General features: G+C 35.8%; 1 protein-coding gene across 1 annotated transcript; it reads left to right on the top strand.

Moving 5' to 3' along the window:
- sptlc2a (serine palmitoyltransferase, long chain base subunit 2a) lies at positions 1 to 25,241 on the top strand. Its single transcript, XM_082144118.1, has 12 exons — positions 1 to 251; positions 1,846 to 2,040; positions 2,656 to 2,810; positions 3,097 to 3,245; positions 5,941 to 6,065; positions 7,952 to 8,045; positions 11,315 to 11,420; positions 11,612 to 11,831; positions 13,381 to 13,507; positions 20,014 to 20,149; positions 21,082 to 21,211; positions 23,628 to 25,241. Exons 1-12 carry the CDS (start codon positions 132 to 134, stop codon positions 23,745 to 23,747), a joined length of 1,677 nt encoding a protein of 558 aa, XP_082000244.1. The 5' UTR covers positions 1 to 131; the 3' UTR covers positions 23,748 to 25,241.
- Positions 25,242 to 26,612: the final 1,371 nt, after the last annotated feature.

The following is a 26,612-nucleotide window of genomic DNA, read 5'->3' as shown; positions in this document are numbered from 1 at the left end:
GCTGGAATTTCAGGTTTCCCTCTTGTGGGTCTCGGGGTAGCGTAGCGGGGACGCGCGTCTCCCTGATCACCGACACATTTCCATCTCCCGTTTTCATGCATTTGATCGTATGTGTTTAGTCTTGGATAAGTATGACTGAGAGCGCGGGGAATAAAAAAGAGGATTGTCATGCAGCGAATGGTGTGAAACCAGGAAGAAATGGCATGGTGAAGAACCATCATCACCATCATCAGTATCAAAAGCAGGAAAAGGTGAGGCCATATCATGCATCGAGAGCTTCGAATCATGCATGTCTAATATTTCATGTCTACAAGTGCATTTTGTTGCTGATAATGATGATGCATGGCAACACAACAGCTCTTCTCAATACTGTGGCTTCCTTGGTAGTGTTCAGTTAGTGCATGACGTGCAGTTTCACTGTTTATGACATGATCACATGTGGAAAAGTAAAGTTTGACAGCCAGATGAGATGTAGACTTTCTCCTCATAATACCTTTTTATGAGCCCTGGGCATCTTAACATCTGAAACATGATGATCTGTCATATCACTGCCATAAGTGAAAACTGTTGAACCAGAAAGTTAAAATGCAACCTCATGCTGTCTTTGCATTTGTAAGTCAAATGCACTGAGAGAGACAAGCCAAGATATGGATGTCTATTTTGTACCTAAAACTTCAGGGACTTTTAAATATAAACCAGAGAATTATTCCCTGGATAAAATGTGCCTCCATGATAACATTTTAGGTTTTAGTAATATACTTTAGAATTATAATGTGCATGTAGTTTTTGTGAATATTTCCATGTATGTTTCATATAGGTTTATAGAAAAATAGATCTATAGATTTATCAAAAAGACCTATATAGGTAATACAATTCTGCTTCTATATTTGATTAGGCTAGTCCTTGCATTAAATATATTGTGGGTTTTAGTAACATATACATTTAAATATTGATATGCAAATCTTATTTCTATAATTATTTACATCTATATTTTGTGTTTCATTTAAGTTTATTGATAATAAATAAATCAATGGATCAAATAGCTAAATAGCCAAATGCACTGAGGAAGGCAAGTCAGGATCTTGGTGTCATACCAGTGTTTGGAAGCATCTCATGATTCAAGTTAAAGCTCTAGGAATTTCCGTCATGTGCCTCCTATAAGTGTTTTGAGTGGGAGATCGGTCAGCTTAATCTATTCCAAGATATTCCCTACGTTGTTATTGTCACATCTCCCTTGTTTAGCCAACTAAAACGGTCTTATAAAGACTTTTGCTCTGATTCACTCTGCATTGTAATGTTTCAGCAACAGCCTTTAAAGGTATATCACACAGATCTAACTTTTTTGTTAGTCTGTTATCGCTCACTTTTTCCTGGACACCACTTTCAGCCTTGCGGTTGAATATAAAGTTGTGCTGCTGTCTTGGAGCTGGCGGCGGCTCACGTGGATGTCACTGTTGCTAGACTCCGTGGTATTTGTTAGTGGGGCATGACTAGTCACATGCGCCTGCAAATCACAGGGTTTTGAATGAACTGCTTGGTCTGTTTGGTCCAAAACTTGTATGTGATCATTTGGTAACCATGAGTAACAGAGTTCTTGACAATTGGAGACCATTGGAAACAATAAAAAACAAATTTTTAAGTTAATCTGACAAATTTTTCCATTAATAAAGCTTGCAGTCTTACAAATGCATGCCGCTGTTTCTGAACTAAACTGTTAAATGAATCAAAAGGGATCCGTTGTTCTGCAAACGTTTGCATTGCACAGGCAATTTACACAACTTGTAATCAGTAACTACAATGTGATGGTACCATGACTACAGTGTTTTGATGGGTTTTGCTTTACAGGTTTACCATGCTGCGTGCAATGGAGAACTTTACAGCAGGCCGTTCATCGAGTCCTTCGAGGAAACCCCCATGCTGGTTGCTGTGCTCACGTACATGGGCTACGGCATCCTCACGATCTTTGGATATCTGCGGGATTTCATGAGGGAGTGGAAAATCGAAAAATGCCACATAGCCAGAGAAAGGGAGGAGCAGAAGGTAAACATTGTCATGTGTGCTTGGTGGAAAAAAGTAAATATATACACTACTGTTCAAAAGTTGTTGTTTAAAAAAAAAGAAATTAATACTTTCATTCAGCATAGATGCATTAAATTGATCAAAAGTCACAAGTGACAGTAAAAACATAATAAATGTTTATTGAGCAGTAAATCATATTAGAATGATTTCTGAAGGATCATGTGACACTGAAGACTGGAGTTAAGATGGTGAAAATTCAGCTTTGCCATCACAGGATTTTTGCATTTAAAAAATATATTTATTAAATTGAAAATTAATATGCCAGAAAATATTTTGAGAGTAATTTACTGTGACACATTTTTTTTTAAACTTAATTTAGTGGTCATTTATTGATGTAAGTTTGAGAGGAAGAGGTCATTTTGTCAGAGGAAGGATATTGTGCAGTTTACCGTTACTGTAAAGTACTTTAGGGCACTGAAAGGTTGCGCTTTGTTTTGCTACGTGCTTTTAATGGATGTTGTTCTTCCTAAAATATTGAATACATGACAACTTAGTCACCAAAATGTACGGAATTGTTTTCTGTTGGTATAACAAAAATGTCAAGTAAATAACTGTTCCTGTTGCTCCCTCCTCAAGGACTTTGTTCCACTTTATCAAGACTTTGAGAATTTCTACACAAGGAATTTATACATGAGGATTCGGGACAGCTGGAACAGGCCCATTTGCGGTGTTCCTGGGGCCAAGTTTGACCTTGTTGAGCGGAGTTCCAATGATTACAACTGGACCTTTGAGTAAGGAGGCTGTCTTGAACCTGAACACACACACGCACACACACAAAAAACACGTCTTGACTGTTTTACCTCCCAAGATGAGAGCTGTATTAATCTAATGATGCTAATATCAAGGTCACTTACAAGCCCAAGTACAATAAACTTTCGAAAGTAAGGTTACTTGTAAAGTATAACCTGAAATATGAGGTGACTGAGGTTAAATGAAACTTACAATTCAGTCTAGGGTTGTCAAGGACTAGCATTTGCTCAAAAGAAATCTTAACGCAATTGTATTGTGCTCTTTCAGATACACTGGGCGAGTGGTGAAGAATGTGATAAACTTGGGCTCGTATAATTACCTGGGCTTTGCAGAGAACACAGGCTCCTGTGCCACAGCTGCTGGAGATGTGACGGTGAAATTTGGGGTGGGCGTGGCCAGCACCAGACAGGAAATGGGTGAGTTCTTGTTTGTTTACTTTTTTAGGAAATATAGGGACATATTGGTGCTTGCACACAGCCCTTAAGCATTAAACAGACACATCATGACATACCATTGCTTTACTGACATTAATGAAAGCTCAAATTGCGTAGATTACACAGAAAAAAAAAAGTGCTTATAATTTGTTTGACTTTGGCCAGTAAGCAACCACCTAAAATCCACCCAAAACACACTGGAGGACTAAGGGGCCATTTATACAGAATGTGTCTTTGTTTAAATAAACATACATTTTCATTCCATTTTCAAGAAACGGCTGAAGACGCATCTTTTTCGGCAACACTTGATCAATTAATACTAACCATTTCTTTTCTCTTCTATTCTCTTCAATATCTATTTAAAAAAAGAAAAAGTCATAGCACTTACATATTGTTGTCCTATTGTTAGTTTAACTGCTTCTATTGCTCTCCTCATTTGTAAGTCGCTTTGGATAAAAGCGTCTGCTAAATGATTAAATGTAAATGTAAAAAAAGTCGAACTTCTTTTAACTTCAGTGCCGTGCTTATCACTTCACTTCAAGCTGTTTTTATCCGTCTTCTAACCTTCATTATATTAAACTGCGTTAGGCAATGGTATTTCATAAATGACATTTGTTTACAGAAATTACAACTATTAATAAAATAATACCTCTTCTATCTCCATGCAGTATGTATTTTCTTGTTCGGTAGGCATCCTGTCACATTTGCCACATGAGCACCTGTACAACAATTAATAAGTGAACATGTTGCAACGTGTCTGTGTGTGTGTGTGTTGCTCATCCATCGCTACAAAATGGCTGAAAAAAACTCTACAACAACTAATTAAATTGCTCAAATAACCATCCAGAAACTTCCTGGTTCATTCTCAAAGTTGTTGCTTCTTCCGGAGTCTCTCCTTCATCAGTGTCCGACTCCGGTTCATACATATACGACTGAACACCAGTATTTTCGTTGACAGTCATATTGATTCTCCTGATTTCTTAAAGGGTCCTATTATGCGTCTCCACTTTTTCAACTTGAGTTAGTGTGTAATGTTGCTGTTTGAGCATAAAAAAGATCTGCAAGGTTACAACGCTCAAAAGTCCACTCCAAAGGGAGATATTTTATTTAACAGAATTCACTTTTCAAGAACTACAATGAAACAACTAATTTTGACTACAACACGATTTTTCCAGATCTTATGAAGTTCTAATGTTACTCATTTAAATAATCTCCACCCACAGAGTACACAAAAAAAGGGGACGAGGTCTGGTTGAGCTGCATTAGAGAAGACGGTGTTGTCGCTATGTCAAAGAGACTCATTCCAAAACTCATTTGTTTGAACTTTTCTAAGGCTTACGAACTTAGAGTGGTTAATTTATTTTAAACACTGTTCCTGAACATAACCCCAACGTTTATCTGTGCGCTGCACATTTTATGGAGAACAGATTGTTTTCTGTTGCTTTTGTAAGCTTTTGCTTTTGTAAGATTGTTCACCGCTCCATAGGAAAATTAGCCATGGTTTTGTGATCGATTACTGTTTGTAATACCATATTTTCTAACAAATATGATTAAATGGTGGATAATATCGTATCTACAATGTATGGAAAAAAATTAAACCAAAAAACATACCACTCTGAAACGTCCTGTGAAATCCATGCTTGCAAAGTCTGTGCATGAAATCTGTTCAGCACAGTCCTCCCTTTTGTTAACATTGTCAGGGTCTGAATCGGGCTTGAATTGGTTTGAAATTGACGCCATCTTTAATATTTACACTAGAGAAGAACTCGCAGTTATGGAGGGGCGTGAAATTTCCCGAACATGCGCCAAGCAGTGCCAATCGCAAAACAATGGGCCAGCTAACCAATCACAGCACATTTTGTATTTCAGAAGGAGGGGCTTCATCGAAATCTGCATGTTCGAGCCAGACTGGGGAGAGAGGTGCTGTAATAATGTAAAATATGTGAAAATTAATGCGTTTTTGGAACAATCAAGAATGAAAACATATTCTAGTACACCACAAAAACAAAATCAAGGCTTCATAAAAGGGCATAATAGGACCCCTTTAATGTAGTTATCTGAATCAGAGCTGTAAAGGCTCAGCTTTATTCTGGAAATGGGGCGGGGAGCAGTAGCTCATTTGCATTTAAAAAAGACACAAAAACAGCACCTTTTTTCCCCACCCAAAAATGTGCCTTTTCAACATGGTATAATAAATGATCTGTAGGGTATTTTGAGCTGAAACTTCAGACACATTATGGGGACACCTGAGACTAATATTACATCTTGTAAAAAGGGGCATAATAGGTCCCCGTTAAAATGTCCCCTTCAGTCGCAATGAAACTGAAAGTCTGTAGTTTTCACTGTAATATCCAGTCTTGACATTTTGATAAAGAAATTACAAGGTCAATTAATTTTTATTTTTATTTTTATATATTTTTTTTGCTGTAGTGTGTCAGAAACATACATGGAAGAATTGTTCCCAGAGATATCATTATCACATATTTAGAAAATAGGTTGAATTTTTTTTTTATTTCATGCCGACTTTAAATCTAGTTCGTTATTATATAGTGTTATGTAGGAGCTTACTAGGATGACTTTGCTTTCGAAATATACACGGGTGTTTGTTCTCTAGCCACTGTTTATAATAAATGAGTGTTTGCTTGCATTAGCTGATTTATTTGTGTGATTTTCATAGGAAACCTCGACAGGCATGAAGAGCTGGAGAAACTAGTGGCGTCATTCCTGGGAGTGGAGTCGGCTATGGCTTTCGCCATGGGCTTTGCAACCAATTCTATGAACATTCCTGCGATAGCCGGCAAGGTTTGAAGCTCTAGACTGTTTACTTTCCTCACTCTCTATTTTCCGGTTTGCCAACTCCTCTCTTCCTCCAGTATCTGTTTCTGTGATCATCTATCCAGGCAACTCCTAAAAATTGTAGGAGTGTCAGCGCAGGCGGATCCCATCTTGACCTGTCAGTGCTTGTTTAAATGATACATGCACTTCTAGTGTGAATGTTTTCCTTTGTTGGTTTAATTGTGTATGTAACGTTTTATCACGAGTGCAGTGGGAGGAGATCACTGTAATAGTACAGATAGACCAACGGTTCCAACTCAAACAGTTTGTGTAGCTCACACAATGGAATGCACTTGATAAGGCAGTTGACCACAGGAAACGTGCTTAGCTGCAAGTGAACCAGAGAGATTTCCCAACCTCACTTCCTGTTACAGGCCAAGAGAGGTCTACTGAAGCGCCATTCAACAATTTCAACATGTCACTGAAACAACAAGACAAAAGAAGCAACAGAAATAGTTTTTAAAGGCTTTAAGTCACATCTTAAAAAGTGTCTAAAGACATTTCAAATGCTAATTTAAAAAATAATTTAATCCAAAAAGATATTTTTATATACACTACTGTTCAAAAATTTGTAGTCAGTAAGTTTTGTTTTTTATTTTTGAAAGAAATGAGCTTTTATTGAGCAAGGTTATCAAAAGTGATTTGTAAAGACTCGCAATGTTACAAAATATATCTATTTCAAATAAATGCTGTTCTTTTGAATTTACCGTTCATCAAAGAATTCTGAATTTGAAAAAAAAAAATGATCACGGTTTTCAAAAAAATTTTAACAGCACAACTGTTTAACATTGAGAATAATAAGAAATGTTTCATCAGCAGCAGATTTCACGAGGGAGGGGAAAATAGAAAAATACCACATAGCCAGAGAAAGGGAGGAGCAGAAGGTAAACTTCGTCGTGTGTGCTCGGTGGAAAAATGTAATATATACACTATAGTTCAAAATATATATATTTTTGGAAAGAAATTAATACTTTCATTCAGGAAGGATGCATTAAATTTACCAAAAGTGACAGTAAAAACAATGTTCCAAATGTTTGAACTTTATATTCATCAAAGAATCATGAAAATGATGTGTCAAGGTTTCAACATATCAAGCAGCACAACTGTTTTCAACAATAATAATAAATGTTTCTTGAGCATCAAATCAGCATATTAGAATGATTTCTAAAGGATCATGTGAAGACTGGAGTATAGATGCTGAAAATTCATCTTTGCATCACAGAAAAAATAAAATAAAATTACACATATATATATATATATAATATATATACAATATAAAAAAAAAAATATATATATATATATATATATATATATATATATATATATATATGCATACATGCATACAAAGTAAGTATCTACTTAATGACCATTTTCTTACAGTGACCTAACAGAAATATTGTGAAATATTTTTTGAATTTAAAATAAATGTTTATATAAAACATTTATTTTAAATTCTAAAAATATTTCACAATATGTCTGTCTTTCTATATTTTTGATCGAATATATGCAGCCTTGGTGAACATTAGAGACTAAAAGCATTTAAATATCTTATTGGCCCAAACTTTTGAACAGGTGTGTGTGTGTCCCTCATTTCCATATCTTTTTTTTTTCTATTTGGTTTTCGACGTTATACCTTTTCTATTGCTTTTTATGTGTGAAATGTGTTATACAAATAGTAAAAAAAAGAAAGAAATTACTGTCATTAAATATTTATATTTATATATATATATATATATATATATATATATATATATATATATACATACAGTATTTATATAATATTACTACAAAGTAAGTATCTACTCAATTACCATTTTCTTACAGTGACCTAACACAGTTTTTCTTGTTTGTAGGGATGTCTGATTCTAAGTGACGAGTTGAACCATGCCTCTCTGGTACTGGGAGCCCGGCTGTCCGGCTCCACCATCCGGGTCTTTAAGCACAATAGTGAGTTTACACTCACAGGCACATCTCTTATCTTACGATATCTACACACACACACTCCCTCACTCAGTGTTCACAGCTGTTAACAGCATAAGGTAAAGAATTAACTTTTGGTGGAGCTCCAATGCACACAAACCCCAACCCACGACACTGCATCTGCTTGAGTTGAAGATTAACAGATCTTGATCCATGTTAAAGTCTTGAAGGTCTTAAAGTTTAACGACGTTCCTTATTTGTAGTCTGGATGGTTTTCGGAATTCTTTCTGAATGCCAATTTGGTTAATGTCCAGTCAAACACTATGAATACAAATGTTATCACTGGAAAGGTCAGCTCTCAATCGCAGTTTAGCTGTGTTATTTTAAATAAATCATTTAAATAGGCAATTTGGACAGATGACTGTCTGTCAGTGATTAATAAATGAGCTTCTAAACTGATAAAGTAACTTGAGGTGTATATGTAATGATCCTTGAAACCCTTCAGGAGTCAGATTGTAGAGGCTTGGGGAAATTTCAGCAGCACTCTGATCACTTGTTACTAAAGTGCTCAGAGCAGTTCTCTCACTGACAGTTTGTAATGAATCTATGTGCTGTGGTTTCTTAGATTATGACCAAGGACACGGGCAACATTTTAATACACTATGACCGCAGAAAACCACATAGTTCTCAAACGACCAATGAACGAAACCCACTCTATCAGTAGCTTATGTCACCAATATGCTGCCATTTAATCTTTATTTGTTATGAAGACACACCTTGCACAAATTTAAAGTAATTATGTAGTTATTTTACTGTAGTGTGATCTTATGTGTGATCTCATTGTTATACTGTTGGAACCATGGATAGTCTATCTATAGATAAAAAATATCTTTCTCTCTCTCTCTGTCTTTTTATTATTTAATATAATATTATTATAATTATAATGAATAATTATACATTTTTTTAAATATTTTTCTGAGGAATAATAGTTAATTAATAATGTATTATTATCTAAAACCGTAGTGTGTGTGTATATGTGTGTATGTGTGTGTATATGTATTATATGGATGTCTAAACATAGTGCGGACTGCTTATGAATGCAGACAAAGAATCAGGTCTGAGAACAGTTATGTCCTGTTGCACACACAGAAGAGGCTGTTTTTCTGGTGGCACATATAATGGCACATTATAATTATAATTTTTTTATTAAATTTTTATTTCTGTCACACACTGTACAATCTGCAAATTCAACAAAGACAACAATACATTTGTTTTTGTTTCACAGTGTTGAAGTAGCTGGCAGTGTGACTTCATGTCAAAAAGAGAAACGCTCTTTTAATAAACTCTTATTACACATTTATCTGATACTGTATAGTCACAGAAAATGAAACGGTGTATTCCAGCAAATAAAACAATACTGACATTTCAGTAATCAGATAAAGCCCAATTAACATACACCAAGCACTTAACGTAGCTATTTAACTTTATAACTGTAAACTCTCTTTACTAAAACATTGAGTGCACTGAAAATTAATCTCTTTTAAACATTGTCAAGTCGCGATCTCCCGCACGACATCCGACAGCGTGGCCGCGGACATCCGCCTGAAGCTAGTCGGATGAAAAAAAGTTCTCTCGCTGCAGTTCCTGAATTTACCGTAATCATAGTAAAGCTCTGGTAAAGCCGCCTTTCCACTGAACACGACATTCGCATATGATCGGAACTTCCGGTCAGACGGCTGTCGTTTGTCGTGTGCAGTGGAAAGGACACTCATTTTTTTTGCCGGCTGGCTTGACCGTGTATTTTCAAACCGCGGCTCGCTTGACCATAGTCCGGTGACCCCGATCGCGCCAGACCTGCCTTCCGTTTCCACTATACTTTTTCACACATACACATTATTCTCTTACATACACATATTTTTTTCAGACATACATAAATTTTCTTCTTGCATACATTTATTATTTATAATAATAAATGCATACTTATAATACATTTGCATAAGTGTAAAATGTATTTGTGAAAGGAGAATGTTTGTGTGTGAAAGTAGATATGTATGTATGTGAAAGGAGAATGTATGTGTGTGTGTGAGAGTAGAAATGTATGTAGGCCTATGTGAAAGGTGAATGTATGTGTGTGAGAGTAGGAATCTATGTGTGTGAGAGTAGAAATGTATGTATGTGAAAGGAGAATGTATGTGTGTGTGCGTATAGAAATGTATGCATGTGAAAGGAGAATGTATGTGTGTGAGAGCAGGGGCGCAACCACCCAGTGTCAGGGGTATGCAGCAACAATTTTCTCACAGTGAGAGTAGAAATGTATGCATGTGAAAGGAGAATGTATGTGTGTGAGAGTAGAAGAATGGATTTTGGCTTGTACGGCCCCTCATAATTTACACACACACATATATATATTTCATATATATATATGACCCATATGAAAACCCATATGATTACTTGTTATTATATATTTAGGTAAAACTTAACAATAAGGTTCATTAGTTACCATTAGTTAATGTATTAACCAACATGAACTTACAATGAACAATACAGTTGTAACTGTATTTATTAATCTTTTGTTAATGTTAGTTTCATTTTTTGTTCATGTTAGTTCACAGTACATTAATCTTAACATACGACCTTTGATTTTAATAATGTATTAGTAAATGTTGAAATTAATATTAACTAAGATTAATAAATGCTGTAGAAGTATTGTTCATTCTTAGTATGTTAACTAAGGTAGTTAACTAATGTTAACTAATTAGCCATATTGTAAAGTGTTACCTATTTGTATTTTTAAGTCATTTTAAAGGCTGTTGTTCACTTGGATATATTTTTATAACCACAATTTATCCGATTACTCGATTAATCGATGGAATAATCAGTAGAATACTCGATTACTAAAATAATCGATAGCTACAGCCCTAACACGCACACAGTTAAATTGATCAAATGTAAGATAATTAATTGCTTGCATTACATAAAGCACCAAATCAGCATATTAGAATGATTTCTGAAGGATCATGTGACACTGAAGACTGGAGTAATGATGCTGAAAATTCAGCTTTGCATCAGAATAATTAATTACATTTTGAAATGTAAAAAAAGAAAATAGTTATTTTAAATTGTAATAATATTTCGCAACATTACTGTTTGGTACTGTATTTTTGATCAAATAAATGCAGCCTGGTTGAGCATAAGATACTACTTTCAAAAACAGTAAAAAATCTTACAGACAAACTGTAGTGTATTTATCATTAAATTGCAACTATTAACTGCTTATTTTATTTGTTTCGCACCAGATATGCAGAGCCTTGAGAAGTTGCTCAGAGATGCTATCGTTCATGGCCAGCCCAGAACACATCGACCCTGGAAGAAAATCCTCATTCTTGTTGAGGGCATCTACAGGTGATTAAACACTCTCACTTTCCTGGAATTCATCTCATTCATCAAAATGTGCAATTCTGTTCTCCTGGGGTTTTCTCAGATATGAAACATGTTATCACATGTACACTATACTGAGCTTTTTACAGTTTAACCATCAAATGAACTGCCACACATTGCAAAGTTTAATCTACTCTAACCGGTCCTTTACTTAGTATGGAGGGCTCCATCATACGACTGCCAGAAGTTATAGCCCTGAAAAAGAAGTACAAGGCGTACCTTTACCTGGATGAGGCTCATAGTATTGGGGCATTAGGACCGAGTGGTCGAGGGGTGGTGGAGTATTTTGGACTGGACCCCAAAGATGTAGACATCATGATGGGCACCTTCACAAAGAGCTTCGGTGCATCTGGTGGATACATAGGAGGGAGGAAGGTATGAAGTTCAAGTGCCAATTTGTAATTACAAGCAATTTCTGACCAATAGCAGAAGCCCAAACAACAACTTGTATATACTCTCTTTGTATTTTATATATTAAAAAGGTTTAGCAAATATACACTACCGTTCAGAAGATTCTGGCTTCTTTTGTAAACCTCACAGTTACAGTTAACTTACAGTGTATACAAAGCCTACAAAATATTTAGGCATTTTGAAACTGTAAGGGTTGTTTGGTTTCATTGTATTTTTGGGTACTTTTACACGTCAACGATGTACTAAAAATGTTTTGTGTACAGACGACAACGTCGTCAAAATTAACCCTGTTCACACGAAAACGACTAAAACACTGTATTATACTGCCAGGGCAGTAGTTGGCGATGTCACTTTGTAAAGAAACACTACGCACCTATAGACTGAACATGTAATACGCATGCGCATGACATCACCGTTTTCACAAATTTGCATTTTTGTAGTTTACATGGATACGATTATGTTTTCGTTTTCAAAAATTACATTTTCAGAGTTACACACCTGTTCTTTATTCCGTTGATTAGCCCTGCACATATTTAACTCCTTAGATTCTCTCAGGTCTTTGTTCGGTGGCGTCTGTGTTTATCGTGGTTCTTTTTCTAGTTTATTCCTGTGATTCGCCTGTGTATTCCTTGTTGAATTTATTATTAAAGGGTTAGTTCACCCAAAAATGAAAATTCTGTTAGTAATTACTCACCCTCATGTTGTTCCAACCCAGTAAGACCTTCGTTCATCTTCGGAACACAAATTAAGATATTTTTGATTAAATCTGAGAGCTGATCACTCCTCCATAGGCTTCTAAGTGATTGAAACTTGCTGGCCCAGAAAAGTTATTAAAGAGATCGTTAATATAGTCCAAGTGACTACAGTGGCTCAATCTTAAGTTTATTAAGCAACGAGAATACTTTCGTGCGCAAAAAACAAACAAAAATAACGACTTTATTCCACTATTAATTTCCTTCTCTCTGGGCCTCGTAGTGTTTAAGCGTAGCGCGTCTGTGTTGCACGTCACCACGCATCACACACATGACAAGCGTCGACCAATAGTGAGCCTACGTGGTGACGTGTAACACAGACGCGCAGCGCAAAAACACTACGTAAACTAACTCGAGGCCCAGAGAGAAGGAAATGAATAGTGGAATAAAGTCGTTATTTTTGTTTGTTTTTGCGCACAAAAAGTATTCTCGTCGCTTTATAAACTTAAGATTGAGCCACTGTAGTCACTTGGACTATATTAACGATCTCTTTAATAACTTTTCTGGGCCAGCAAGTTTCAATCACTTAGAAGCCTATGGAGGAGTGATCAGCTCTCAGATTTAATCAAAAATATCTTAATTTGTGTTCCGAAGATGAACGAAGGTCTTACGGGGTTGGAACAACATGAGGGTGAGTAATTACTGACAGCATTTTCATTTTTGGGTGAACTAACCCTTTAAAGACGGGTTTCGTTTTCAACTCATTTGTCATACGCCTCATTACAGCCACACCCTGACAGAAACGTCTGTTCATCCTTTAGGATTTGATAGACTACCTGCGAGCTCACTCTCACAGTGCAATTTACGCCACCTCCATGTCGCCTCCTGTCCTGGAGCAAATCATCACTTCTATGAAGTGCATTATGGGAGAGGATGGAATGACAATAGGTGAGCTTTACTCATTTTTCTTAACTTTGGTCATGTTTTCTTTTAAGAATCTGAGGCACCCAAAAATAAATACTGTCATTATTTACTTACCCTAATGCTATTCCAAACTCATATGATTTTATTTCTTCCATGGAACACTAAGGTAGAAATTTTTTGTACAATAATGGCCTCTTTTTTACCATATTAATGTTAATGAATATGAATTGAAGATTTCTAGCTTTAAAAAGGAGAAGCAGCATTAAAATGACATAAAAGTGGTCCACATGAAGATAGCTTTATGTGAGAAACAGACTAAAATTTATGTTAATAAGTTTAAGATAATACAATCACACAGGTTTGGAAGTTGGATTAAGTATATAATGACAGACTTTTCATTTTTGGGTCATCTTTTGAAGTTCTGTATATAATATTTGTCAATTTGGGTGCACCACAAGGTGGCAGGATTGACCCAAAAATAGATAACCAGCTTGCATGGATGTACTATGGATGGTCATTTATATGTGTACATTTATTTACCTGGTAGAATTTTTGTTGTTGTTTTGTTTTTTTTAAACTAATGTGCCATGCTAGAACTTGCATATTGCAACAGTAAATTCATGTGGCACAGATACAAATCAAAATGCCAGATATGACATCACATGAATGTTGTATCACTACAGATCACGAGTCATTTGTTCTGTTCACAAGATGAAGGTGTTATAGGCTTAGCAAAATCAGCCCAGCCTTCAATCACCAATATGCTTTTCTTTTTCTTTTCTTTTTTTTTGGTCTAGCAATCAGTCGTTTAGTAAACACACACCCTGTCCTCTTCCTTATGTCATTTCCTGTTCTCATATATAGTACATCTGCACATCATTGACTGAAAAGCATCCCTTTACTTTGTCAACTCCATTGTTCTTGTCTTTGCTTTATCGACTGTTTTATTTCACTGTGAAAATACAATCTTTAGGTTTGTTTGCTCTGTGCGCTCTGGATAAACTTGGCCCAGAAATTGAAATAAGTGTTTCTCGAGGATCACTTTGAAGTGAGACGAGGAGGGGGGGAGATCTGTCGATGTGAGATTTTTCTTCATACAATTTCCCAGTGCTCATAAAATGAGACTGATTAGTTCAACAGCTGTACACAAACTCCGTCCAGGTAAAATATTTAGCTCAGAGTTTAAACCTCAGAAATGTGTTAACAATTACCCATGTAACTAGTGTGATCTGGCCCTTTGGTTAGACCCACCAAACTGCCTCTTTTCCTCTCTGTCACTCAATCAACGTCGGCAGCGACAACAAACAGGCTCGCCCCCAGGTGAAGTGCTCAATATGACTAATATGAGTATAACTTTGCTTGGCTGAGGGCTATTTTCATCTCCCCACAAATACTTATTGTTCCCATCATCCTTGAAGATGTCTCCTGATAATATCTTGCTGTCTCACAGTGTCTTTTCTCTTCTCATTCACCTGCTGATGGACCTCCTGACTTTCACCAGCATCCCACATTGATGCGAACAACTCTAGACTGTTGATTTATGAGATTGTCCTGCTCTTTCTGGCATTAGTAAGGTGTTTTCTTTATATAACCATTTATGTGTTATTTATTTTAGTGTTATTCATTTTGGTTTTTTTATTTTTTATTTTATCACTTGGAACAGAAAACCAATAATTCTTTTTACATTCTTTATACACCCTTCTATTCATAAATTCAGGATTTATCCAGAAGTTCAAAGAATTGCTTTGCAACATTATTTGAATGCAATTGGGGCTTTTTAGGTGCACACAGTAATAACAGGTTACCGATTAACCGATGACATTTATTGTAGATTAACTGATATTGGAGCATGCCAGAGTGAGAACAAAGGGAGACCCAAACAATCGGAGTGTTTGTTGGGGGATGATGCACAAAGAAAACTAATCAAGCAAAGGTCAACTGGGAGACATCCTGTGTATCCTCATGGGAACTGAAACCTTTTCGTTTCCCTCTTTCTATGGTCCTTTCATTCTGTGGCCCACTCCTGCCGCACTTGTTCTGTTCTGTTTTACCCATAAGTCAGTGGCAGTCATGTTTGATTTGAAGTCTGCAGCACTGTATTGATCTGACAAGTGACTTCAGTGAGAACAAATTGCCTCCAGCACTCATTTACTGCCAGGCTGCCAATTTATATTCTTTCATTATATGCCATTTAATTCCACTTTTACTAATAAAACAAAGATTCCAATTACAGTTTTATAGCTTATGCAATATTAAATATTTTCAATAGTTCTTGAAGACAATTTGACACCTACTTAATTCATGTGCCCAGTTTGTTTTGGATGTTATACTTGGAGGTTCTCTGTTCACTCTGATTTTAGTCAATGTGGTGATTTCATCATCAGGATGACTGTTATATAGAGTTGCTGTTCATTTGTGCTAGTTATTAATTTGCATTTGTCCTCTTCTCCATGCACAATGCAAAAATCCTATTCTCAAGGAGTATTGTCTTATTTTCCGGTTAAAATATCTAATAATCTATAAAAGAAGATCAGTTTAGCTGTGAAGCAACACTGTGTACAATATTAAGACTTTAAGATTTAGACAGCATATCTTTTACTTTCAATGTAATTGTATTTTATCTAATTGATTTTTCCCCCACTTGTTTTAAGTATAAACTTTTTAAAAACAAGTGAAAGTCAGTGCAGTAAGAGAAAAAACACTTATTTTCAAGATAATGAAAACAAGTCTTAAAATCTTAAGCATCGTTGCTTCTCAAATAATTTGATCTTGTTTTAACGATTTTTTAAATATTTTTTACTAGAAAACAAGTTAATTAAATAAAAAATGTTGTGCTTTTTTAATGAGGCAGTTTGTCCTGGGCTGGCCTAAATTTTCAATTCATTTATTGTTTCTGAATACAGATGCAGATGCTTTCACAGTCTAGTGGTTTCACAGTCCGACGTGTCCCTGTCCCGAGGGGAAATCCAATTTTCTTTCGATCAGATCTGGCTTTCAAACCATCCAAAACTCCTGGCGTCCCCACACAAACATATGCAGTTGAGAAATATGCATTTCCTTGTATGTTCTCAGGAGAAAATTAGCTCAAAGAGAGAATTCGGATGATTCTGCCTGTGATCACAGTAGTTACCTAAGTTGGCATTTTTATCTTGTCGTGGTGTGTGTTGACTGGCATACCTGATCTCATTGTTAAGCCTGATTACTTCTCTGTACACACAGGCGGACTCGACAAACACTGGACATTCACCTTTGTCTTGAGGTGTTGACTTGCTCTGCGAGAGAGGGCAGATACACATGTTTTAGGTGTAAGAATGTGTTTACCCACCCCCCCTTAGAGCAGGGTAATGGATTGTTATTCCAGATGTTATGTGTGCTTCTGTTTCTTTGACACTTCCATTGTTGTGCAAGTATTTCAGACAAACAGACCTACCAGCATCCAACCTCCAACATCTAATTGAATAATGCAAATAATTGACTTCATTATCAATTTATTATAGGGTCTTTGCACGGCACACACATAAACTCTGTCAGTGCACTCTTACAAATTAAGGTTTATTGGTATTGATGAGTCCACAAAGAACCTTTAACATCCATGGAACTTCTCCATTCCACAAACGTTTCTTTCTGGTGGAAAAGGGTTCTTTAGATTATTAAAATGTTCTTTACACGAAGAAAAAACATGGTTCTTTTGTACTAAGTATACCAAGTGTATTGTCTCTTTAAAGTAGCGAAAAATGCATTTCTATGGAAAAACACATTTGAAAAATAGAGGCAGTTGCTCTGTCAGGTGCGTGTGCTGATTAATGTACTTGAGAGAGGGTTTTCCCCTGCAGATGTTAAAAATTCAATTTCATTTTTGCAAAAAGGCACATCCTTGGCAGCAATTGCGCATCAAACGCAGTGCAGCGGAAAGAAAGGTACAATAATGTTGACAATTTGTTGTTGGACATTCAATTTAGCTTTTAAATCGACAACATGTAATTGAAATCCTGCATGTAAAGCAAATAACAGTATTTTATGAATATAATAACTTGAGTGAATGTGGATGGCTGTGAAAGGAATCAACCTGTAAACTGGAGTAAAATCCCCATTTACTTTCCGCTGACTTGGATGGCACCATCAGGATCGGGGACAGCTGCTAGCTAGTGAGCACCATCATAGACCCATGAATGATTGAGGCCACAGATTTGAGCCTGGAAGGATCTGCTGTGCTTCCTGTTGCCCTTCTCCTGAGAGGTCCTCGTAAGGGGCGAGGAGGCTTTCGGCACGTCAGCCGCCTCTCAACTCCATACTGGTGCTTTTACTTATCTCCTCCCTTCAGATGAAAAGGAAGTGAGAAGGAACTGGCGTTTCAAAAAAGGGAAACAGTCCCCACATCTGGAAGCTCTTTTGGTCCCTTTCGCTGCCTCTTTCGCTTCAGATCCTCCAGCTCTTGGTCTGGAAGAAGTTAGCGGGGGTGTGCGTTGTGAAACTAGCTGTTGAAAAGGTACCCCAGAAAGATTTACTTTGGAGACTCGTGCTCCACCTCGGTGCACTCGCCCTCCCCCCAACGCCCTACGGCCCTTGCTTGCTATCTCAATGGACCAATGTTGGGCAGCTTGAACTTCCATTAATGGCTATTGCTTTCAGATGCTCATTTTCATAGTTGTTCACCTGAGCTGTTTGCGTAGCTGATCAATTCTATTTAGCCATTCATTAGAACCTCCACAGGATCCTCAATTGTTAGGGCTGTCAAACATAACAGCCACGATTTAACTCTTGTCTTCCTGATTGTTATGTCTCCAACCTCGGTTGATTTTATTCTCATCAGGCTCCTGATTCAGCTTCTTCTTACTACTTACACTGTTAAGAAACAAACAAAAAAAATCATTTAAAATATTGTTTTATTTTGTTTCGTTTTGAATATTTGTTTACATTTTTTAAATACTTAAAAAATGTCACTTCAAAATGAAAATGCTGTCATCATTACTCAAATTGATCAAATATGATCCTTCAGAAATCATTCTAATATGTATTTCTTAACATTCCTTATTATCAGTGTTAAAAACAGTTGTGCTGCTTAATATTTTTTGTAGAAACTGGTACTTTTTTGGATTTTTTTGAACAAAACAGCATTCTTTGAAATCTGTTGACTTTATAAATGTATTTACTGCAACTTTTGATCGGTTTAACACATCCTTTCTGTTTAAACTCTTACAGAAAGCAACTGACCCTAAACTTTTGAACAGTGCTGTATGTTTTTATTCGTTGAATATGTGTTTAATTTAAACCGAAACTACAGAAATATTGAAATGAATGAAAATATGATATTGATTAAATTAACTATCTGTGAAACACAAAAGAAGATATTTAGAAAAATCACCAGGAACGAAGTTGGGCTTCCAGTGTGTTTAACACTATTGGCCAGGCTTAATTTCCTTACCACAGAGTGTCTGACCCGGTCATGACTCGTGGAACCTTGCTTTATCTGTCACTGGCCAATTTACATTGGGGGATTGAGGAAGGAGTCCAGTTTCACAGTCAGTCAAGTCTCCTTTAACAAGGGCTCATCAGATAGAACCTCAATAGCCCTGTCATATTATAGACCGGGCCCAATTGTTCAACCGTTTTTGACCCTTGTTTTGCAAACCCACTAAAAAGCTGAATTTTACAAGGCCAGTTTTAAGTCATAACAGCAACCTTGTAGTTGTGTCACTCTACAGGCATGGCAAGAATGACAATTGTTAGATTTTTGGCGTCAGGAATCAGGATGAAACTGGGGTGAGACATTGTCAGAGAGCAGGAAATTCCTCTGTTCAAGCTTTTAGCACGCGTGGAATGTTTGACGAAGCAGAACCAAGGCTTTCAGAAACGTAAGACCTTTTTAGCATGGCTCTCAGAACACTGCGATGGACTAAGTGTTTTAAGAGCTCCATTGATGTGGATCACTAAGCAATCCTCCCCCAGGGAACATACGTCCCACTTGAAGTGGGAGCTGGTGAAAAATCAAGACGCTGATTTTCCTCTTTTCGTCAGGATTATTGGAACCATTGCGGAAGATTGTTTGCAACATAATTCTCATTACTGTGTTCTTCTGCACCAATCACGCATTGCAGACTCTTGTAACCCGTTTAGCTAGCTTAAATCTAGCTTTAAATCTCTCTGGCATTATACATCAAGTTTTGATGGATCTGAATTGTGATAAAAAATCACTTTGGAAACATAGATAGTAAACATCTGATACTTTTTCTGTGTGCAAAGAGCATGTGCCTTGATATCGCGGGGCAAAGTTAAAATGTGGTATAAAATCAGCAGGTTTTACTTTTTTTTTTTCTTGAACAGTTTCAGATCTAAAGATCGTGGAGGCTTAAGTATCAAGTTTATAGCTCAGGTGGTCGACTTTCCTAGTATCTGAAGTAATGAGTTGTGTGGCTTGGTGAATTTTAATTGTCTGATCGCATGAAAGGCTGTGGAAAAAGATGTGGAGTGCCAGATGACAGAATCTCACTTGCTTTTTTTCTCTATGTTTTGGGTGCGTTTCTTGATTTCAGGCCGTTCTCGTATCCAGCGGTTGGCTGAAAACACAGTCTATTTCCGAAGGAGACTGCGGGAGATGGGATTCATCATCTATGGCAACAATGACTCACCTGTGGTACCCATGATGCTCTACATGCCCGCCAAAATCGGGTTAGTCTTTTCCTCTCAGTCTTTCTCCAATCTCTCAGTATAATTCTACATACTATTAAAGGAATAGTTCACAAAACAATTCTTCACACTCATGTCGTTCCAAACCCATATGTTGGTATTTTGTTCAAAGGAACCCAAAAGGAGAAATTGTTAATAATTTCCAACTGCCAGTACATATTACATAGCTTTTAAAAAGGTCATAAAATATACTATACAACTTGTAAAACGTATGCACTGTATTCCAAGTCTTTTAAAGCCTCATGATAGCTTTGTGTGATGAACAAGCCAAAAGTGAAGTATTATTAAAAGTCAATTATTTGAATAAAGACTTCCAAAGACTTCTATAGTGTATGGTGTTCATCCTTTTCAGCATTCATCCTTTGAGTTTCAATGTTATTTTATATACTATTATAGTATGTATTAATATTTTGAGTTGGCTTTTATTTTTATACTTTTCAGTTTTCATTTTAGTTTTAGTTATTTTGTAACGTGCTTTTGTCAGTTTTATTCATTATGTATTTCTATTTAGCTTACATTTTTTATTTCAGTTTTAGTCATTTTAGTACTTCAACTTTATTTATTTCAGTAGGTTCCCTTAATTTAAGTTTTTATTTATTTATATTTTTCATCTAATATTTATATTTTATTTTAGCTTTATTTGCATTTCCAAAAATATATTTTTAAACAGTCTACTGGTTTAAAATGACGTGAGAATGAGTAAATAATTTGTGGGTGAACTATCTCTTTAAAGTAATATTATTGATGACAAATTTCGAGATTTCAGGTCTATAACTGTCCAAATGAATACAAATGTATATGGATTACACTCGTAATCGATTCATAATAGTTCCTCATAATAGAACAAAAACAGTGGAAAGCTTAGTTTGGAAAGAACTTCTTGAAAATTGATGAGGCCGTGTGTGTGTTTCCAGGGCGTTTGGTCGGGAGATGTTGAAGAGAAACATTGGAGTAGTGGTGGTGGGCTTCCCAGCCACGCCGATCATAGAGTCCAGAGCCCGCTTCTGTATCTCTGCGGCCCACTCCAAGGAAATGCTGGACCGGGTAACTACTCATTTTCTCGCCACAGTGAATACATCCAATAATTTCGTTTACTTCAAAGCAGCATTGTACCCTTTTTTACTGGCCTTTGTTTCTCATGCCATAAATTTTGGTGTTTACAATGGAATATGTTGACTTAATGGAAAAAAACTATGAGCTTTTGATGACATACTGATGTTAAAGTCGAAGTACAGAGCCCCATACGGTGAGTTTGGTTGAAATGTGCTTTGCATTTCAAAAAAGATGGATGAAAGGATGACTTTCAACAGGAATTAGACCAGAAGAGTCTGTAGACTCTGTATGTCAAGTTCAAACCCCTGTCCATCAATCTTCTGAAATGTAGTATCTCAAACTTGATACACCCTTTATGTTTGAAAATAATCACTGTCGAAAGAATTCCAGGCTCCTCCTCAAACTGTCCTGTGCTATAAATTAATGCAGGTCTCGACTGAGGCCGTTTACATAAGCAGCGCCTGCCACAGGGGTCTGCACTGGCAGGAGATCAAAGAGCATCTTAATCTGCCTCCCCAAGGACACTTTGATTTAACTATGGTGAAAAGCACACAGGCCGTCGGCCCCCTTCCCCGTGCTTAAGAAAACACTATGTACTTTGATGTGACCGGTTATCACGTCAACACATTTTTAAGTGTCCTTCTGACATGTTTTCTTGCATTGCTGAATAACTAAGATTGTATGAAGTGCATAACAAAAGTTTGAAGGTTTTAGGGATGGGCATTTTTAATGGAAAAATTGTGATTAAAATATTTTTTAGCCTTTTGGTGATATTTAGTATATATCTTGATTTATGTATTTGTCCTTTATTCTTTTATCTTATATTTTCAACTTTTTTTATTAGAGGAACCATTATTTCAAGCAAACAGACATTTTTGGCAAGTATTTTAAAATGTTTAATGCAAGTATTAAAATATTATGAAAACTAAATATGTACACAGTTTTTGACTAAATGAACACAGAAGAATATTTCAATTAAAAAACTAAAATATTAGTATTCATTTGTTTAATTAATATCCACCAAAACTTTTGCTGTAATATACAGTATTGGGGTAACGCTAAGTAATCAGATTATTTAGTCTCCTCATGGTTGGAGAAGTCCACCCGGTCGCCTACGTCGAACATTGGTTCATCAGATTGGTGACGGTTCCATTTCCTCCCTTCTACATGAATGGAACCTCACCATCGGTCGTAGTCATTCGTCTCACATGTTGATGACTCGATGGATGGATGTTGAGAGAAATCGGGAGTAAGGTGCAGAGGTGTTTTGTGCACTGTGTGAACATGATGTAGTTCTAGGCTAATGTGAACATGCATTTAGTCATCTCACTTACACAAAAACATTCAGTATTTCTCAAAATGAATAAAAACAGTGAAATGCAAACTCTGAATATTACACAAACCTGTAATAATTAAATGTTAAATTACACAAATATACTTTATGTATTTAAACTCACTTTATTACCCAATGTCTTTGCTGCTTAACTTCGATGATCCAGTTCAACCATACTAAGCAAAAATGACTTTGGATAAACCTCATATTTGTGTTTTTATTGCTAAAGTAAGAGTGTTGACCTTTCTTCTCCTGCATCTTATTCTTCTGTAATCCAGAATGGCAGGACAGCTGAAAGGTGTGTTTGAGCTGTGCCCTCTACTGTACCGACGTGAATTTGCATTTCCTTCAGCTTGAGGCTTATTCATTTTTGAATTCACACTTTTGGTGTGAAAGGGCCTTTACATTTGCCATTGTTATTTTGTTATTTGATGAGAAAAGTAACGCAAAAATAACGTAACACGTTACTTTCCATAAAAAGTAACTAACACAATCAGTTACTTTTTAGGGACTAACACAAAATTGTAATGCATTACTTTTAAAAGTAACTTTCTGCAAAACAAGCAATAATTAACAGATGTCAAGCAGAGGCTTTTATAAAAAAAAATTATGATGCAAACGAATCATTGAATCAAAGTTTTGAATCATTTCATTGAAAGTTTATCCTGAATCAAACCCACCTAATGCAGTTTTTGCAACAGAAGTCATAATGTGTAAAATGCTCTCATATTTGTGTAACAAGACAAATTAGTCTAAATAGCACTTTAAAATAATTTTAGTTTTCACTGTGTTGCTCAGTTAAACATGAATGTACCGTAAATATAGAAAATGTTGATCCGCCCTATTGCGTATTGCCTTATATTTCTTTGAAAATGAACAGGTTTCCTTAATAATTGCCTTTTATGATGTTTCATAGTAACTTGAACTAGAAATAATGCAACTAGCATCTCCACGACTATATTATAACAAAGTTTTAAAGTACTGCATGGTAGGTGGCAGCCATTTCTCAGCATTAGCATGTTATGACTTACACGTGTAACCATGAAAGTAATGGGGCATGTTGATTGTTTTCAGGCGCTGGATGTGATCAGTGAAGTAGGAGATCTGCTGCAGCTGAAGTATTCACGGCACAAAGTTCTTCCCTCATTGGACCGGCCCTTTGACGAGACCACATACGAGGAGAACGAAGAGTGACATACTTCCTATCTGAACCAAATGTGCACTGCTCATCTTCTGCTCTTCGAAAGGAGGCAGTGAACCACTTAATAAATATAACCTTTTTTAAACTTAGGTATATCATCTTTATTTTAAAACTCTGAACAACTACAACACACACTGATGCTTTTAGAAAAAGAAATGCACCTCAGTATCATTTCGATGTGAGGTTTTGTGTCTGGTTTTAACTCATTGTGGCATTCGTTTAGAGAAATAAATACTTTGATTTTTCAGGCCAGCCACACTGAAGCCATATGTCACTGCAGCCCTCAAACCCATTTTTGTGTACAAAAACCATCCAGACCATTTTTTTTCCCTCCAAGTAAGTGAGAACAGACATGCAGCGAACCCATAATTCCGAGGATCTTGACCTATGAAAGGAATTACAGGTTCTTCTTATTGCATTGTCAGTACATTGATTCACTGGGTTACCTTAATCAAACTCCAAAAGCTCCACAACCTGGCTCTCGAGATGTTGTTTTTTCCACAGATTTTGAGTTGCGGCCAGCTCCGGTGTCTTGCTTCAATCTGGCTATCGTTTTTCTTGTGTTACCGGGGATATTTATTTTTTCATCAAGATACAAATCGCGGAGGGCGATGTTGGTTATGTCTGAGGGAAGATTAGGTAGAAACCTGCATATTTATCAAATTTTCACCTCTGAGGAAACTTGGATGCTGATTATATGCATTATCGCCAAAGATGCAGCACAAGTTGTGCGGTAGGATGCCATGAATAACTAATAATATTGCTCTCTATCAAGAGAGTTTACTCTAGTTTTATAAGCTTCCCTCAGTATTGACTGAAGTTCATCATCTTATGATTTCCAAAGTCTTAACACTTTTCAATTTATGTTGTTTGAGTTTCTCTAATGTACATATTTATTTATTATGCGTGCTTCATATCTTTTATTGTTGTAGAAGTGTACTTTAATCATCAACGGCAGCTCCAGATGCCTCTCATTTGCGCATGCTCTCAGTGCACATACTACTGATGAGTATTTTTATATCATTTTGTTGTTCCCAGCAAAGCATGTGGGATGTAATCACCGAATCGGCTGGTTTATGAAGCTTTAAAGGTGCTGAACTGTACACTTTATGTTCTGTTTTGTGGCTTCTGTTGCTTTGGTCTTGTGAGTTCGTATGTTCTCCCATGTTTAGCACAAGCCGTTTATGACATCAGAATCCAGGGATATTTTTTTTTTATCATAACTTTGTTCTTTTTTTTTTTTACATTGAGAGATGTTTAAAAAAGCAAAGGATGGGAACAATCTTTTTTTTTTCTTTCTTGATATTATAAACACTGGCATTTAAGAAAGTAATTCAATGTATGTGTTCTAATAGGCTACTATTAGAATTTTCCTGCCTGTAGTACATACTGTTTTTAAGACCTACTTTTGAATCAAAGTACACTGTGGGCTTCATCAGTTCAGGAGTTGTTTTACTAAGGAAATTAAATTACAATGACTAAATGTATTGTTAAGGTCTTTTGTTTCTTTTTCTCACTTTGCAATTTTTGACATTTCCTGACTCGCTTCAGAATTAAATTATATCGGTAATCCTGTGGCTGCTAGATTACAAGTGTGATAGTTTTGAATTATTACCTCTGAGGTCTTCATATGGACCACAAGACCACATTAGAGAAAACATACTGTAAGATTATTGGAATTGATGGTTTTCCATAACTCTGCTTTACTTTGATTTACACAACTCACAAAAAAGTTACATAATATTGAGCGTGAGTTTTATAATTTATATACTATTAGCAAAAATTCGAAACATTTTGAAATACAACTTTTAATAAATGTATACTTTATAATTATATTTAATTTATATATATATATTATAATAGAAAAAATATATACATATGCTACCGTTCAAAAGTTTGTGGTTTGTACGAACATTTTTGTAAGTCTCTTATGCTCAGCAAGGATACATCAATTTGATCACAAAAACAGCAATATTGTGAAATATTACGATTTAGAATAACTATTTTAATATATTTTAAAATGTAATGTATTTTCAGCATCATTACTCCAGTCTTCAGTGTCACATGATCCTTCAGAAATTATTCTAATGTAGGCTACAGATTTGGTGCTCAAGAAACATTTCTTGTTATTATCAGTGCTGAAAACAGTTGTCCTGCATAATATTTGTGTGGTAACTGATATATTTTTCATGAGTAGAATTTAGAGTAGCATTTATTTAAAACCAAAATCTTTTGTAACGTTATCCACTCGTTTTTGATCAGTTTCATGCACTCTTGCTGAATAAAACTGTTTACTCTCAATTGTGATCAATTTAATGCACCCTAACTGTAAAAAACAATCTTATGATCAATAAGTTATGACAACAATTGCTTTAACTCGTCAAAATAAGTTAAGCAATTTTCAACTTTTTGAAGATTCAATTCAATTTTTAAAGTCAGTTTAATGTCATTTTAGTTGAAATTACTTAAACATCCAAGTTAACTATTTAAGGCAGAAAATTATTTCCTTTTTTTTACAGTGATTTGATTTGATTTTGGTTTCACTTTATTTTGAGTCCCTTTAACACATTTTGGTCCCTTTGCATTCATTTGACTATAAGTATGCTGCACCTACATACTTAACTCTCAGAGTGTTGGTAGAGAATTAGTAGACTGGTAGGGTTAGAATAAGTTGACGTAGTTTACTTAGTCAGTGGAATGTATGTTGGAGGACCATCACAATAAAGAATTAGCAGATATTAAGCAGACCATCTACCAATACTCAAATGAGAGTTAGTTGACATGCAGTTGCAATTTGGAAGTTACTTAAAGTTAAGTTTGTTTTTATCTTTACTGACCACAAACTTTTGAATTATATA

Source organism: Leuciscus leuciscus (genome assembly GCF_965113295.1).
Source record: "Leuciscus leuciscus genome assembly, chromosome: 17".
In the NCBI taxonomy this organism is placed as follows: domain Eukaryota; kingdom Metazoa; phylum Chordata; class Actinopteri; order Cypriniformes; family Leuciscidae; genus Leuciscus; species Leuciscus leuciscus.
The sequence above is the reverse complement of the archived record's forward strand: the minus strand, read 5'-3'. Positions and strand labels throughout refer to the sequence as shown.

Bases quoted from the DNA above. Each gene is read 5' to 3' on its own strand.
- sptlc2a (XM_082144118.1), top strand. From the start codon at position 132: ATGACTGAGAGCGCGGGGAATAAAAAAGAGGATTGTCATGCAGCGAAT. The intron at 252-1,845 runs GTGAGGCCATAT...TTTGCTTTACAG, and splicing joins AGTATCAAAAGCAGGAAAAG to GTTTACCATGCTGCGTGCAA. The intron at 8,046-11,314 runs GTGAGTTTACAC...GTTTCGCACCAG, and splicing joins CCGGGTCTTTAAGCACAATA to ATATGCAGAGCCTTGAGAAG.